This window comes from Sorex araneus, chromosome 2 (assembly GCF_027595985.1).
Source record: "Sorex araneus isolate mSorAra2 chromosome 2, mSorAra2.pri, whole genome shotgun sequence".
NCBI lineage: Eukaryota > Metazoa > Chordata > Mammalia > Eulipotyphla > Soricidae > Sorex > Sorex araneus.
The window spans coordinates 239,864,995-239,878,223 of NC_073303.1; the positions used below are offsets into that span (position 1 = coordinate 239,864,995).

Here is a 13,229-nt window from a genome sequence, read left to right on the forward strand (position 1 = left end):
ACCTGGCAATGCTCAGGGGTTACTCCTGGTTCTGCATTCAGGAATTACTCCTGGCAGTGCTCGGGAACTCTATCGGATGGCGGAGATCGAACCCGGGTCGGCTGCGTTCAAGGCAAGTGCCCTGTCCACTGTCCTCTGTCTCCAGTCCCTGGTAGTCCATTCTTGAGGTCTATCACAGCCTTTGTCCGTGACATCCTGGCTTTCCTGGTGCCTGTCCTCCCAAGGGATCCAGGGATCCAGCGGTGCTCTGGGCCTGGAATTCATCACAAAAGCTGTTGATGCGTGATTCCTGACTTGGATCTGGCGTCGCAAAGTCCATGAGGGCCTTTGAGCTGGATTCTGCTCCAGGTCGTGTTTATTTTCCTAGTACACATTATCAGAGTTCCCCTCTTCCTCTGCAAGCCAAGAAATGAATCTTTATGGAGTGCGAAAGTTAGGTCACGTACCGGTTCCTTCCATCCCTAACCCAGGGCAATCCACAGAAGCCCCGCCCTCTCACTCCGCCCCTGCATGGTTTTATCCAACCACAAGTCTCCGTCTTGTGGGCGTGGTCTCCCCGCCCAGTCACTTGTCTAGGCCGTAGCAAAACCTGCCCAATCACGTACCTAACTCTCTAGGAATTCCCCGCCCCCTCAGTCAAGCTCCACCCATCACGCGGAACACCCTTACAGGCCCGGCCTTCTTCCTTGGCCGTTCCGCCCAATCAGAAGAGACTTTTTCCCTCAAACGCTCGCCCTCTCTAACCCGCTTTTCCCAGGCCTTCGCCGCACTAGGCCGTGGCGAATGACGTCAGCGGACCGCGCCGCCAGAAGGTCACACGGGCTTTTCCAACATGGCGGCGGCGGCGCTGCGAGGTGGCTGGTGCCGCTGCCCGCGGGTGAGCCGAGACGTGGGGCCGGGAAGGCGGGCCCAGGGGGGCTCATGGTCCGCGACCTCCAGGGGCCTCATCCCCGCAGGTTCTTGGCTCCTGCGGCTCTTTCCTGGGCTCAGTGAGCGCCATGGGGTTGGGGCAGCTGGAGCCGGGGCGGGGTGCGGGGGGTCCGGAGCGAGGCCTCGAGGCGGGGCACCGAGCGGACCCGGTCCGGGGGCGGCGATGCACCGAGCCCGGCGGGAAACGAATGGCCTCTTGGCTCGGCCCAGCTCACGTGCCCTGGGGAGTGAATGGTGACCGCGGCGCCCAGGGGGAAAGGCACAAACCCGGTGACAGCCGCAGCTCGCGTGGACACGCCGGCTCCGCCGCCTAGAGCGTCAGCCTATGTTGCGTCTCGGAGCCCCTCGGCGACGAAGGGCGGGAGGACGCGCTCGTCCCGGCCAAGAGCTTGTTGGGCTCCTGGCAGCCCAGCCGGGCAGAGCGCGTTCCGAAAATACGTGCTTCGTGTCTATTTCCTGAAGATGAAGAAACTGGTCACGGATGAAGCAACGCGCCGCAGGGCCTCCAGGCTCATAGCGTGGCGGACCCGGTCCAAAGCCCCGATCCCGATGCATGCGGAGCTTCCAGATTCTAGGGGAAGGGGAGGACAATGCCTAATAGAAATCGGAGTGTCGGAAGGAAGAGGCTTTGATTCTGGAGTGTTTGGCCTTGGGGGTCACCCCGGAGGTGCTCAGGACTTGTTCCTGGCTCTGTGCCCCAGGATCACTCCTGGCGGTGCTCTGGGAACCTTATGTAGGGCGGGGAGATACAACCTAGGTGGGCTTCATGGGAGTTCAACGCCCTAGCCATTGTAACATGTCTGCAGGCCCGCAGGGCTTCGATTCTTCCCGGGCTTAGAAAGACGTCTTCGGTCTTAAGGGTCGCTGGGCGCCCCACCAAGAAATGGCAACTCTCTGCGTGCCTGGGGGCTCCTCGCCTTTCTGGGGATCCCGTTTGATTTTCCCCAGATTCGGAGTTTGGGGGGATCTCGAGATACGGACCTCTGGTACGCACCAGATTCTACTTGGCTCATGGGCTGGAGAGATAGGACTGCTGGGAAGGTGCTTGCCTTTTGCACCGCTGAACCGGGTGTGATACTTGGTACCACATAAGGTTCCCCCAAAACCCACCAGGAGTGATACCTGAACACTGCTGGGCATAGCCCCAAAAAACAAAACAAAAAACATACAATCTCCCCTACAAATTCTGCTTCTCAGTGGGGGTACAGGTCGGCAAAGCGGGCTGGGGTGTGTCACACCCGTGTGAAATCCCCAGTTCCATCCCTGTTTCTGCACGACAAATGTTAGGGGGCCAGAGAGATACTACAGGGATGTAGGTACCTATCACATATGCACTGGAACTCTCTTCAGTCCCTGTTACCAGCTAGGGACCCCTGAGCACTCTCCTGCAAATCCCACCCATCCACTTCCCCCCCAACAAAAGGAGGCAAGACTCCTTTTAAAAAAATTTTTTTTTGGAGGGACCATGCACAGCAGTGCTCAGGGCTTACTCCTGGCTCTGCACTTAGGAATTACTCCTGGCAGTGCTCAGGGAACCATATGGGATGCCAGGGCTTGACCCCGAGTCAGCTGCGTGCAAGGCAAATGTTCTACCCGTTGTACTGTTGCTCTGGCCCCACTTTTTAAAAGATCTTAAAAATATTTTTATTTAAAAAAAATAAATTTTGGAGGTGGCTCACACCCAGTGGTGCTTAGGCCCTGTGCTCAGGGATCACTCTTTTTTTTTTTTCTTTTTGGATCACACCCAGCGATGCACAGGGGTTACTCCTGGCTCTGCACTCAGGAATTACCCCTGGCGGTGCTCAGGGGACCACATGGGATGCTGGGAATTGAACCCGGGTCGGCTGCGTGCACGGCAAATGCCCTACCCGCTGTGCTATTGCTCCAGCCCCAGATAACTCTTTTTTTGTTTGTTTTTTGCTTTTTGGGTCACACCTGAGGAAGCTCAGGGGTTACTCCTGGCGGTGCTGGGGGACCATATGGGATGACCCGGCCGCATGCAAGGCAAATGCCCTACCCGCTGTGCTATCACTCTAGCCCCGCTCAGGGATCACTCTTTTTTTTAAATTTTTTTTTTTTTTTTTTTTTTGCTTTTTGGGTCACACCCAGCGATGCTCAGGGGTTACTCCTGGCTTTGCACTCAGGAATTACTCCTGGCGATGCTTGGGGGACCATATGGGATGCCGGGGATCGAACCCGGGTCGGCCGCCTGCAAGGCAAACGCCCTACCCGCTGTGCTATCACTCCGGCCCCAGGGATCACTCTTGATGGAGCATAGGGGACCATATGGGATGCAAGGGATGGAACTTGGGTCAACTGCAGGCAAGGCAAGCATCCTGCCTCCTGTCCTATCACTGGAGGGCCCCAGGACACCCTCCTTTTCTCGTGCGCACCCCCCTGCCGGCCCCTCTCCTGAAGGGATCTTCCTCTCTCCTCCACCCATCAGAGATGTCTCAGCAGCAGAGCCCCGTTTCTTTCCAGCCACACCCTCGTGCCACTCCATCATGGTACCTATCAGCTGCGCCAACCTGGCAGAGAGCTACCCCTGGTGAGTAACTGGGCCCCCTACCAGTGGGCAGCAGGGGGTGGGCCAAAGAGAGGGCTGCTGGGAGGGCTCGGCTGTGCTGCCCGCCCCCCGTTGACTGGCACTGCCAGTGGGTGGGGGGTGTTCTTGGCAGGGTCCATGCCCCGCCTCCCGAAGTGTAGATAATTTCAGGACTCAGACCCGAGGGATACTGCAAGGGGCCAGGGCTTTTTTTTTTCTCTTTTTGGGTCACACCTGGCAATGCACAGGGGTCACGCCTGGCTCATGCACTCAGGAATTACCCCTGGCGGTGCTCAGGGGACCATATGGGATGCTGGGTTTCAAACCCAGGTCGTCAGCGTGCAAGGCTGACTTCCCCGCACTGCCTAGGGTCACGCCCCGTCTCCTCCAGCCTTGATCCCTGAGCTCAGAGCCTGAGCGCAGCTGGGTATGGCCCGAACTCCCACTTTGGTCACCAGGAAAATAAATTGTTGAGTTCCTGCCTTGCAAGGGAGTCGGCTGTGGTGCTCAGGGGTTACTCCTGGCTGCGCGCGCAGGAATCACTCCTGGAGGGGCTCTGAGGTGCCTGGGATCGAACCCCAGGTGGACCGTGGTGCAAGGCAAGTGCCCTGCCTGTTGCACTATGGCTCCGGCCCCTCTAGGACGTAGCCCGTCAACTGTGCCGTGACTGGGGCGGGAAGGGATTTAGGGCAGTGAAGGGACAGGAGGAGACTAATGCCTGGAGACAGGGGAGCCTCTGAAGGACCCAGGCAACAGACGCTTTGGGAAACTTGAACTTCAGGGACTGACAGTGTGTCTGTGTGGCCATGAGCTGCAACAATGTCGCAGCTCCCGCAGGACTGAAGGGAGGATCGTGGAGCTAGTCCTAGTTCTTTCCAGGCTCAAGTCTGCACTCCAGCCTTGGGGCCCGGCCTTGGACCTCTTTTTGTTTGTTTGTTTGTTTTTTGCTTTTTTGGGTCACACTCGGCGTTGCTCAGGGGTTACTCCTGACTCAGCACTCAGGAATTACTCCTGGTGGTGCTCGGGGGACCCTATGGGATGCTGGGAATTGAACCCGGGTAGGCCGCATGCAAGGCACACACCCTCCCCGCTGTGCTATCGCTATCACTCCAGCCCCTGAACTTTTCTTGACAACTTCTGTGTCCCCCCCCCCCCGCTAAAAAACAAAAACCCATCTGTTGCCTTCTCACATTGGCTTCTTCCTTGTTCTTGTTCATGGATGCTTCCCCCATGTCATTTTCTATTTTTTTGTGGGGGTTTTGGGGACTCACCGCCAGTGCTCAGGGATCACTCCTGGCTCTGTGCTCAGCCTGACTCCTGACTCTGTGCTCAAGGTTGACTCCTGGTGGGGCTCAGGGGACCCTTTGCAGTGCCAGGATCAAACTCAGCTCAGCCACATGCAAAGCCAGTGCCCTTCCCACTGACTGGGCCATCCCTCCAGCCTCTCTGCGTCTTTTTCTTTCTCATTCCTGTCCTGTTTTTTTCATTCTCTCAGTGCCAGGGATTGAACCACCTCCCTGGCTCTGCCTTTTCTCTTTTGTTGTGGTTTGGAGGCCACAGCCAGCTGCACTGGGGGGGCGCTCCCTGAGCTCTGAGCTCATGGTTCGCTTCCAGAGGTGCCGGCGGAGCAGGCCAGGCTGGGGATGGAGCCTGGAGCTTCCTCATGCGAAGCCTGATGGGGCTGACGCAATAGTACAGAGATGGGCACTGGTCTTGCGTGCCGCTGACCTGGATTTGATCCCTAGCACCCCACGTAGTCCTGAGCCCCACCAGGAGTGATCCCTAAGCCTAGAGCCAGGACTGACCCCCGAGTACGGCCACGTGTGAGTTAAACTAAATAAATAAATAAATACCTTCAATCCTAGGCACAGCCTGAGCGCCAGCCTTTTTTGGTTCTGTTTTGGACTCACACCCGGCACAGTGCTCAGGATTGACCCACACCCAGCCGTACTCAGGGATCACTCGTGATGGGGCTCAGGGGGTCCTGTGCGATGCCGGGGATCGAACTGGAGTCTGCCTTTCTGTCTGTCTGGCACGCTTCAGCCCTGTGACCCGTGTCCCTGCCCTTCATTTACCATCCTTATCAAAGATGTGGCTGTTTGTTAACAGAAAGGAGAAAGTCGGGCCAGGGAGCGTTGAAGGCACTTGTGTGGCACTTGACTCCCCCTGGCTTGACCCACATATGCTCCTGAGAGCTCTACCCGTACTAAGCATCACAGGGTATGGGTCTAAACCCATTGACCGTTCGAAGAAAGGGGGAGAAAGTTTAAAAAAAAATAATTGTCCCAGGAGAATAGTACAGCAGGGAGGGCATTTGGGGAGGCATTTGCTTTGCATGCAGTAGACCCAGGCTTGTGAACCCCATATGGTCCCCCATGCCTACCAGGAGTGATCCATGAGTGCAGAGCCAAGGGTAAACCTTAAGCATCACTAGGTGTGCTTCCCCCCCCTCAAAAAAAATTCTCAGTTCTTGGGGACAGGAAGGTGCCTTAGTAGCTGAGTTGGTTGTGAATGTGTTAGTTCCTGGGTTCGATCCCCGGCACCTCACTCTTCAGCCTGCCTCCCCACCCCCTGAGGGAAAAAAAACAAAACACAACCTTCATTTCTCCTTTTTTTTTTTTTTTTTGCTTTTCTGGGTTACATCCGGTGATGCACAGGGGTTACTCCTGGCTATGCACTCAGGAATAACCCCTGGCGGTGCTTGGGGGACCATATGGGATGCTGGGAATCGAACCCGGGTCAGCCGCGTGCAAGGCAAACACCCTACCCGCTGTGCTATCACTCCAGCCCCTCACAACCTTCATATCTTGTACTTTCTCTCTAGTCCAGATCCTATTCTTCTGGAAACAGAAAAGGTTTCCTCTCGGGGTTGGTCGATAACATCAAACAAGAGCTAGCCAAGAACAAGGAAATGAAAGAAAGCATCCAGAAATTTCGCGACGAGGCTCGGAAGCTGGAGGAGTCAGATGCGCTCCAGGAAGCCCGGAGGAAATACGTGAGCAGGGGCGCAGACGTGGGAGGGGATGCACATGGTTCTGGGGGCCTCCTGTTACGGGGCAGTGCGTGCGATCGGTGGGAGGTGAGTGACGGCCCCAGGAGTGTCACACCGTTGGCGCTGGGCGTCCACCCCCGGGGCCTCACACCTGCGTGGCCTGGTGCTTTGGTGGTCATTGTTTCTGTTTTGGGGCCACATCCAGCGACGCGCATGCACAGAGCCAACTCCTGGCTCAGCACCCAGGGATCCCTCCTGACAGGGCTCCCCTATCAGGGTTTGGACCTGGGTTGGCCGCATGCAAGGCGAGCTTCCTCCCCGCCGTCCTGTCGCTCTGTTTGTTTTTTTTTTTTTTCTTTTTGGGTCACACCCGGCAATGCACAGGGGTTATTCCTTGGCTCTGCACTCAGGAATTACTCCTGGCGGTGCTCAGGGGACCATATGGGATGCTGGGAATCGAACCCGGGTCGGCCGTTTGCAAGGCAAACGCCCTACCCGCTGTGCTATCGCTCCAGCCCCTCTTGTTTTATTTTTATTTATTTATTTTTTTTCTGCCCTGTCGCTCTGGCCCTGGCTTGGCTTGGCTTGGCTTGATTTGGTTTCACTTCGTTTTGTTCCACTGACGAGTGATTCTGATCTGTGGGCCGCCCCCGGGGTGGAAGTGGGGCATCCCGCCCACAGCGCCTGCGCGCCTGCAGCCCGGCCTCTTCCCCCTAGAAAACCATCGAGTCGGAGACGGTACGCACAGGCGAGGTGATCCGGAAGAAGCTGGGGGAGCTTACGGGCTCCGTGAAGGAGGTACTGCTCTCGCGCCTGCCTCTGGGGGGGGCTGGGGGGGAGCAGAGGGGGTCGAGGGGCGTGGCACCCAATCATCCACTGTGGTGGCCGGCATGGCCCAGAGGCAGGAGGGGGACAGGGTGGGTGTGCGCCCTTACCCCCACTGTCCTTAAGATCCGGGGACCTTTAGATCTCAGTGGGTGCCCGTCCCCACCCATTGTGGGGAGAGACAGGTGGGGGGGAAATGTCGGGTTCCTGGGTGGGGTGTCCCCAAGAATCGGAACCCCAGCATGCCCTTCCGAGGGCCTTTGCACCTGTGTCTCGCCCACCCCCCCTGGCCCCGGGGAGCACCGACACCCCCATCTGTGTCTCAGTAGAGTCTCGATGAAGTGAGCAAGAGCGACCTGGGTCGGAAGATCAAGGAGGGCGTGGAGGGGGCCGCCAAGACGGCGAAGCAGTCGGCAGAGTCGGTGTCCAAGGGCGGAGAGAAGCTGGGCCGCACGGCCGCCTTCAAAGCCCTGTCCCAGGTGAGGGCTCTGGGGGGTAGGAGGGTCCCTTGGGGTCCCTGGTTTGAGCCCAGCCCCTGGAAGGGGCCAGTCTTGTGGGGGGCTGCCACCACATCCTCTCCTCGCTCCTGTCGAGACGGTGGCCTCGGGCAGCTCAGGGTCTCAATCTCTTCAGCGTGGAGCCTGGTGGGGGGTGGGTGTGGGTCCCCAACTGATGACAATCCAAACCGTCCTTCGTAAGGAATGTGGGGCCCGAGAGATGATGCAGAGGGTAGGCGCCTGCCGGCACCCCAGAGCCAGGAGGGACCCCCAGACCAAAAAGAAGTGGGGGATAGAGTCCAGTCACCTCCCAGTTCATGGAGACGGGGCTTGGCCTGGGGTGGGGGTGAGGGGCGCCTGGCTTAGCTCCCTGTGTTGGGAGAGGGGGCTCACCCTACCTGTGGGGGGCTCAGCTAGGGCCGGGGCCGGTCGCAGGACTCCCCTGTGACGTCTGAGGGACCAGTTCCAGCCTCGAGGGGCACCTGGAGTGGCAGGAGGGCTTCCTGCCTTGGGGGTCCCACACCCACTCGGCCGCGGGCATCGCCGTCCCGCAGGGCGTGGAGTCCGTGAAGAAGGAGATCGACGAGAGCGTGCTGGGCCAGACCGGGCCCTACCGGCGGCCCACGCGGCTCCGCAAGCGGAAGGAGTTCGCCGGCGAGAAGCTCAAGGAAGAGAAAGTGTTCGAGCCCAACGAGTAGGTGTCGGGGCAGGGCGCCCCTGTCCCAGCCTCCGGGGTGGGGGGGCTGGGGACAGCGAAGGCCAGGCCCCCTCACCGCCGCCCTCTCCCGTAGGGAGGCCCTGGGTGTCGTCCTGCACAAGGACTCCAAGTGGTACCAGCAGTGGAAAGATTTCAAGGACAACAACGTGGTGTTCACCCGTGAGTGGGGGCGCCCCCAGCCCGGGGTGGGGGTTACCCGGCCCCGCAGCCGCCGGTCACTGGTGGGTCCTGATAGTCAAGGCGGAAAGGCCTTTGCCTTGCACGCTGCCCACCCGGGTTCAATCCCAGGCACCCCATAGGATTCCCCCGAGCCCGGCCAGGAATAACGCCAGAGTACAGAGCCAGGAGTGACCCCTGAGCATCGCGGGGTGTGGCCCCCCAAACAAAGCAGTTGTGTCCTCAGGTGTGGGCCCTCTGCCTCCCCCACCCGTGACTGGGGGAGCCCGGCTTGGAGAGGCCCCTCTGACCCTGCCCTCCCGCACCCCCAGGTTTCTTCGAGATGAAGATGAAGTATGACGAGAGCGACAATGCTTTCATCCGGGCGTCACGGGCACTGACGGACAAGGTCACAGACCTACTGGGTGAGGCCCCCTCGTTCCCGCGCCTCCCCCCCCCCCCCCCCCCCGCACTTCCAGGTGGGTGGGCAGGCGGCCCGGCCAGGTCCCAGCACCTCACCCACTCTGCGACCTTGGCTGCCACCAGGGGGCCTGTTCTCCAAAACTGAGATGTCGGAGGTGCTGACGGAAATCCTGCGCGTGGACCCCGCCTTCGACAAGGACCGCTTCCTGCAGCAGTGCGAGAACGACATCATCCCCAACGTGCTGGAGGTGGGCGCCCCTGCACCCCCAGGCAGGCGCCTTGGGCTGTGGAGGGCGTTTGGCTGAGCGGAGACGGCCCCCCACCATGCTGCTCTCGGGGTCCCAGCTGGTCCCCACAGTGGGGGACTGGGATTCTCACCTCAGCCCCCCCGACCCCCCAACCCCCGTCTCAGGGGCGCACGTAGCCCTCTCCCTGCGCGCCCACCCACAACTCCACCCTCTCCACAGCCCACCCTCCATGAACTCTCTGGAGCCCCTCCTGCCTGTTTCTTGGGAGCTGCTATCCTGAGGCCACGCCCCCAAACTCCTCTGGCCACGCCTCTGGACCACGCCCCTTTCTTTGATTCCCTGCCCCTCTATGCCTGTCTCTTCTCTAAGGCCCACCCCTCCTCTTAGCCTCTCCTTTCTAGGCCCTGCCTACACGGCCCCCTTCCCCTTAGCTCCGCCTCTCATCTAGGCCCTTCCTCATTTAGGCCCCCCCAGGCACGGCCTTGCCTCACTGTACTTTGACTCAGTTTCCCCAACTGGTATCAGAGCCTAGCACACCTGCATCTCCCCCCTTTCCCCCTCCTCCCACCCCCTCGCGGCCCACTGTGGGGAAGCCCCAGGTTGCCACCAAGGCTAGCGCCTCCACCGAGCCTATTACCTCGGACCTGGGGGAGGGCCCCGCCCCTGCTGCAGCCCAAACCCATCCGTACTGGGCCCCTTGGTGCGTGTGTCCACCCCCCCCCCAGACACGCAAGTGGCCTCAGCGCCAAAGCCGCCTCCTTCCCAGCTTAGTAATTTCCTTTTTTTTTTTTTTCTTTTTTGGTCTTTCCCTTTTTAGGCCATGATTTCTGGAGAGCTTGACATCCTCAAAGACTGGTGCTATGAAGCTGTGAGTACCCCCGCTGGTTCTGTTCAGGCCTGAGAAGTGACACCTCGGCGTGGGGAAGCGGCCTGGGTGCAGGGCCCCCTCTCCGGGCTCTGGGGCGCCTGTGAAGGGCGCTCGCGGGTGCAGCCCACAACCCAGCCTGCAGGACATGCCTCTGGGACTCAAATGTCTCAGCGGTCCTCTCTCCCTCCTGATCCTGGTACCATCCTCAAGCACAGAGCCAGGAGTACCCCCAAGCATCGCTGGATGTGGCCCCGAAACCCACAACCCCTCCCCCGCCAATTGGTGTTATTTCTCAGGAGGGATTTAGACCATCAGAAGGTGGGGTGTGTGTGTGTGGGGGGGGTGTTTCAGGTGACCCAAGTGATAGAAATCCAGGTCCTAGGTTTGGCTGGATCAACCTGAGGTGTGGCCAGAGGCCCAGGGGTCGGGGGCAGGTAGAAGGCATGAGGAGTTCTGTTGTTCTGGTCCAGATGTGCTTGGTTGGCAGTGCTTTGGGTCCCAGTGCTCCAGCCCAGCTGTTTTGTATTGTTGAGGTCCAGCAGAACTGGAGGCACCGGGACCACTGCCGCGTGCTGAGGGGTGGGGGGCGGGGCGGATGCTGTGCCTGGCACCCCGCTCAGGGCTTGAGGGTGTGAGTCCACGCGCTGCAGCCCTTTGAGCTGTCCCCCGAGCACCGTCCCTGCTTCCCGCACCCCCTCGCCTCCCCTCGGGCCCTCCTCCGCCCCAGGGTGCCCCCCTTCCTCATGGTGCCAGACGCACTTGATAGATTCATGAGCTTTTCTCCCCGCAAGATCCCGAAAGCCGTGGAAACAGATGCCCCAGACTTCCCGCCTGGGAAGGCGTGACCCGGTGCCACCCAGCGGCTCCTGGAGTCGGGCCTGAGCGCCCTGGCACGCGGCCTGGAGGCCCGCCACGTGTTCCCGGGAGCACAGGCGTCTGCCCCGGCCAGCTCCCCACACCCGGCTCTCTCCGGGTCTCTTCTGTGGGGTGCACACCCCCACCCCCACTCCGGGGCGTCTTTAAATGAAGCCAAGGAAACGCTTTTTGGGCTGAGTCTATTGTCCCCAGCTCACAAACAACTGGGAAAAAGCAGGGGAAGAAGATGTCAGGGTGGCTTTTAAAATACTCCCCTGCGCAGTGACTAATCGCTGGAGAGGGGGAGGCGCGCGTGAGTGTGTGTTCCTGCTGAGCTGGAGCAGGGGCTGGTACACAGCCACGGCTCCCTCCCTCCCCACCCCCCAGCCCTCGGGTCTGTCCACTCTCCCACCCGAAGGGCCACGTTCCCGGGGCGCCTGTCTGGGTGCCTGCTGCAGGGCCCCAGTAGCGAGCACGGGGGTGGTGCTGGGGGGCTTGGTGTGTCCTGGGGACCCTTCTGGAAGGGGCAGCGGCGTGTGAGGGCGGCCCTCAAGGTCATCTCCTAGCAGAGAGTCAGGGCAGTGTCGGGGGTCAGCCTTGTCCTCACCGGCATCTCCTGGGAGCGGCGCCCTGAGTTGGCCCCTTGTGGGTTTGTTTTTGTTTTTTTTCTTTTTGGGTCACACTCAGTGATGCCCAGGGGTTACTCTGGCTCTGCACTTAGCAATTACTCCTGGCAGTGCTCTGGGGACCATATGGGATGCTGGGGGAATCTCCACAGAGAGGAAGCCCTGGGCTGGACCTGGGGGGGAGGGGCACACACGCAGGCACACCTGGATAGTGCCCACAGGAGCTCCCCCACCCCGGGGCATCTGCTCGGGTGTCCATGCGTGCGTGTGCGCGTGGGTCTGTGTGTGGCGAAGTCTGACACTCCTCGGGCTGTCGCTGTGTCTGGCTGCCCTGTGTCTGGCGGGCCATGTGTGCGCCTTGGCCCACAGCCCCTGGGTTGTCTTTGCAGACTTACAGCCAGCTCGCCGTGCCCATCCAGCAGGCCAAGGCCCTCGGCCTGCAGTTCCACTCCCATGTCCTGGACATTGACAACGTGGACGTAAGCGGCCGTGGGGGCTGGCCCCGTTCCTCCCCAGGGAAGAGGGCTTTGGTGGGAAACATGCAGGACCCTGAGCTCGCGTCTGCCCCGCCCCCCACCCACATTCTCTCCTGGGGGAAGCAGGCTTGTCACCCTGGTTTGGGGGACCCGGGGTGGGTTCTTTGGACAGCTTCAACTCCAGATCACAATTAGGGGCGAAACTTGTCCAAGTGGCGGGGCTTGGGGCTCCCCACTCCCCCGGAGCCTGGGGGCAGGTGTGGTTTCTGTGGTGGGCGGGATCGTGCGCTGAGCCACGCCCCTTCCTCTCCCTCGCCCCCAGCTGGCCATGGGCAAGATGATGGAGCAGGGCCCGGTGCTGATCATCACCTTCCAGGCGCAGCTGGTGATGGTGATCAAGAACCCCAAAGGCGAGGTGGTGGAGGGTGACCCGGTGAGTGCGGGCGCCCCACACGTTCCCCACACACACACACACACACACCCTGTGTGCGTGCCCCCCACCCCCGCTGCTCACCAGCGCCCCGCCCCCCCAGGACAAGGTGCTGCGCATGCTGTACGTGTGGGCGCTGTGCCGCGACCAGGACGAGCTCAACCCCTACGCCGCCTGGCGCCTCCTGGACATCTCGGCCTCCAGCACCGAGCAGGTCCTCTGAGCGCCGCTGGGACCCCCGGGACCTCCGGGGCCCGGGCCGGATCGCCGCGGGGACAGAGCCCAGCGGGACCAGGCTCGGCGCTGCTCCCCCGGTTCAGCGAGGGCAGCGGCAGAGCCAGCTGGACCTGGACGGGGAGACGGAGGGGCAGCTCCCCACCGCGCCTGCCCCTGACCACCCTTCTGGCCTGGGGGCTGCTGCAGGGCTGGGGTGGGAGGGCAGACAGTGCCAAGAGCCCCGTTCCAGGGACTCTCCATGGGGGCGGGGGCCCCGGCCCTGCCCCGGGACCCCCTGGTCAGGCCATTTTAGCTCTACTCATTTTTTTAACCAGTGTCCTTACCCTGTACATACGCTTGAGATTTGGAAATAAAGCACAGGCGTGCAGGAAAACGGTGTGGCGGTCTCGTGTGTGTGTGTGTG

The 13,229-nt window shown here is 60.7% G+C and overlaps 1 protein-coding gene across 1 annotated transcript; it reads left to right on the plus strand.

The window, feature by feature from the left end:
- Positions 1-720: 720 nt before the first annotated feature.
- TIMM44 (translocase of inner mitochondrial membrane 44) lies at positions 721-13,202 on the plus strand. Its single transcript, XM_004614768.2, has 13 exons — positions 721-877; positions 3,377-3,478; positions 6,300-6,470; positions 7,185-7,265; positions 7,622-7,771; positions 8,344-8,483; positions 8,581-8,666; positions 8,996-9,088; positions 9,210-9,334; positions 10,152-10,202; positions 12,073-12,162; positions 12,482-12,592; positions 12,693-13,202. Exons 1-13 carry the CDS (start codon positions 833-835, stop codon positions 12,810-12,812), a joined length of 1,365 nt encoding a protein of 454 aa, XP_004614825.1. The 5' UTR covers positions 721-832; the 3' UTR covers positions 12,813-13,202.
- The last annotated feature ends 27 nt before the right edge of the window (positions 13,203-13,229 follow it).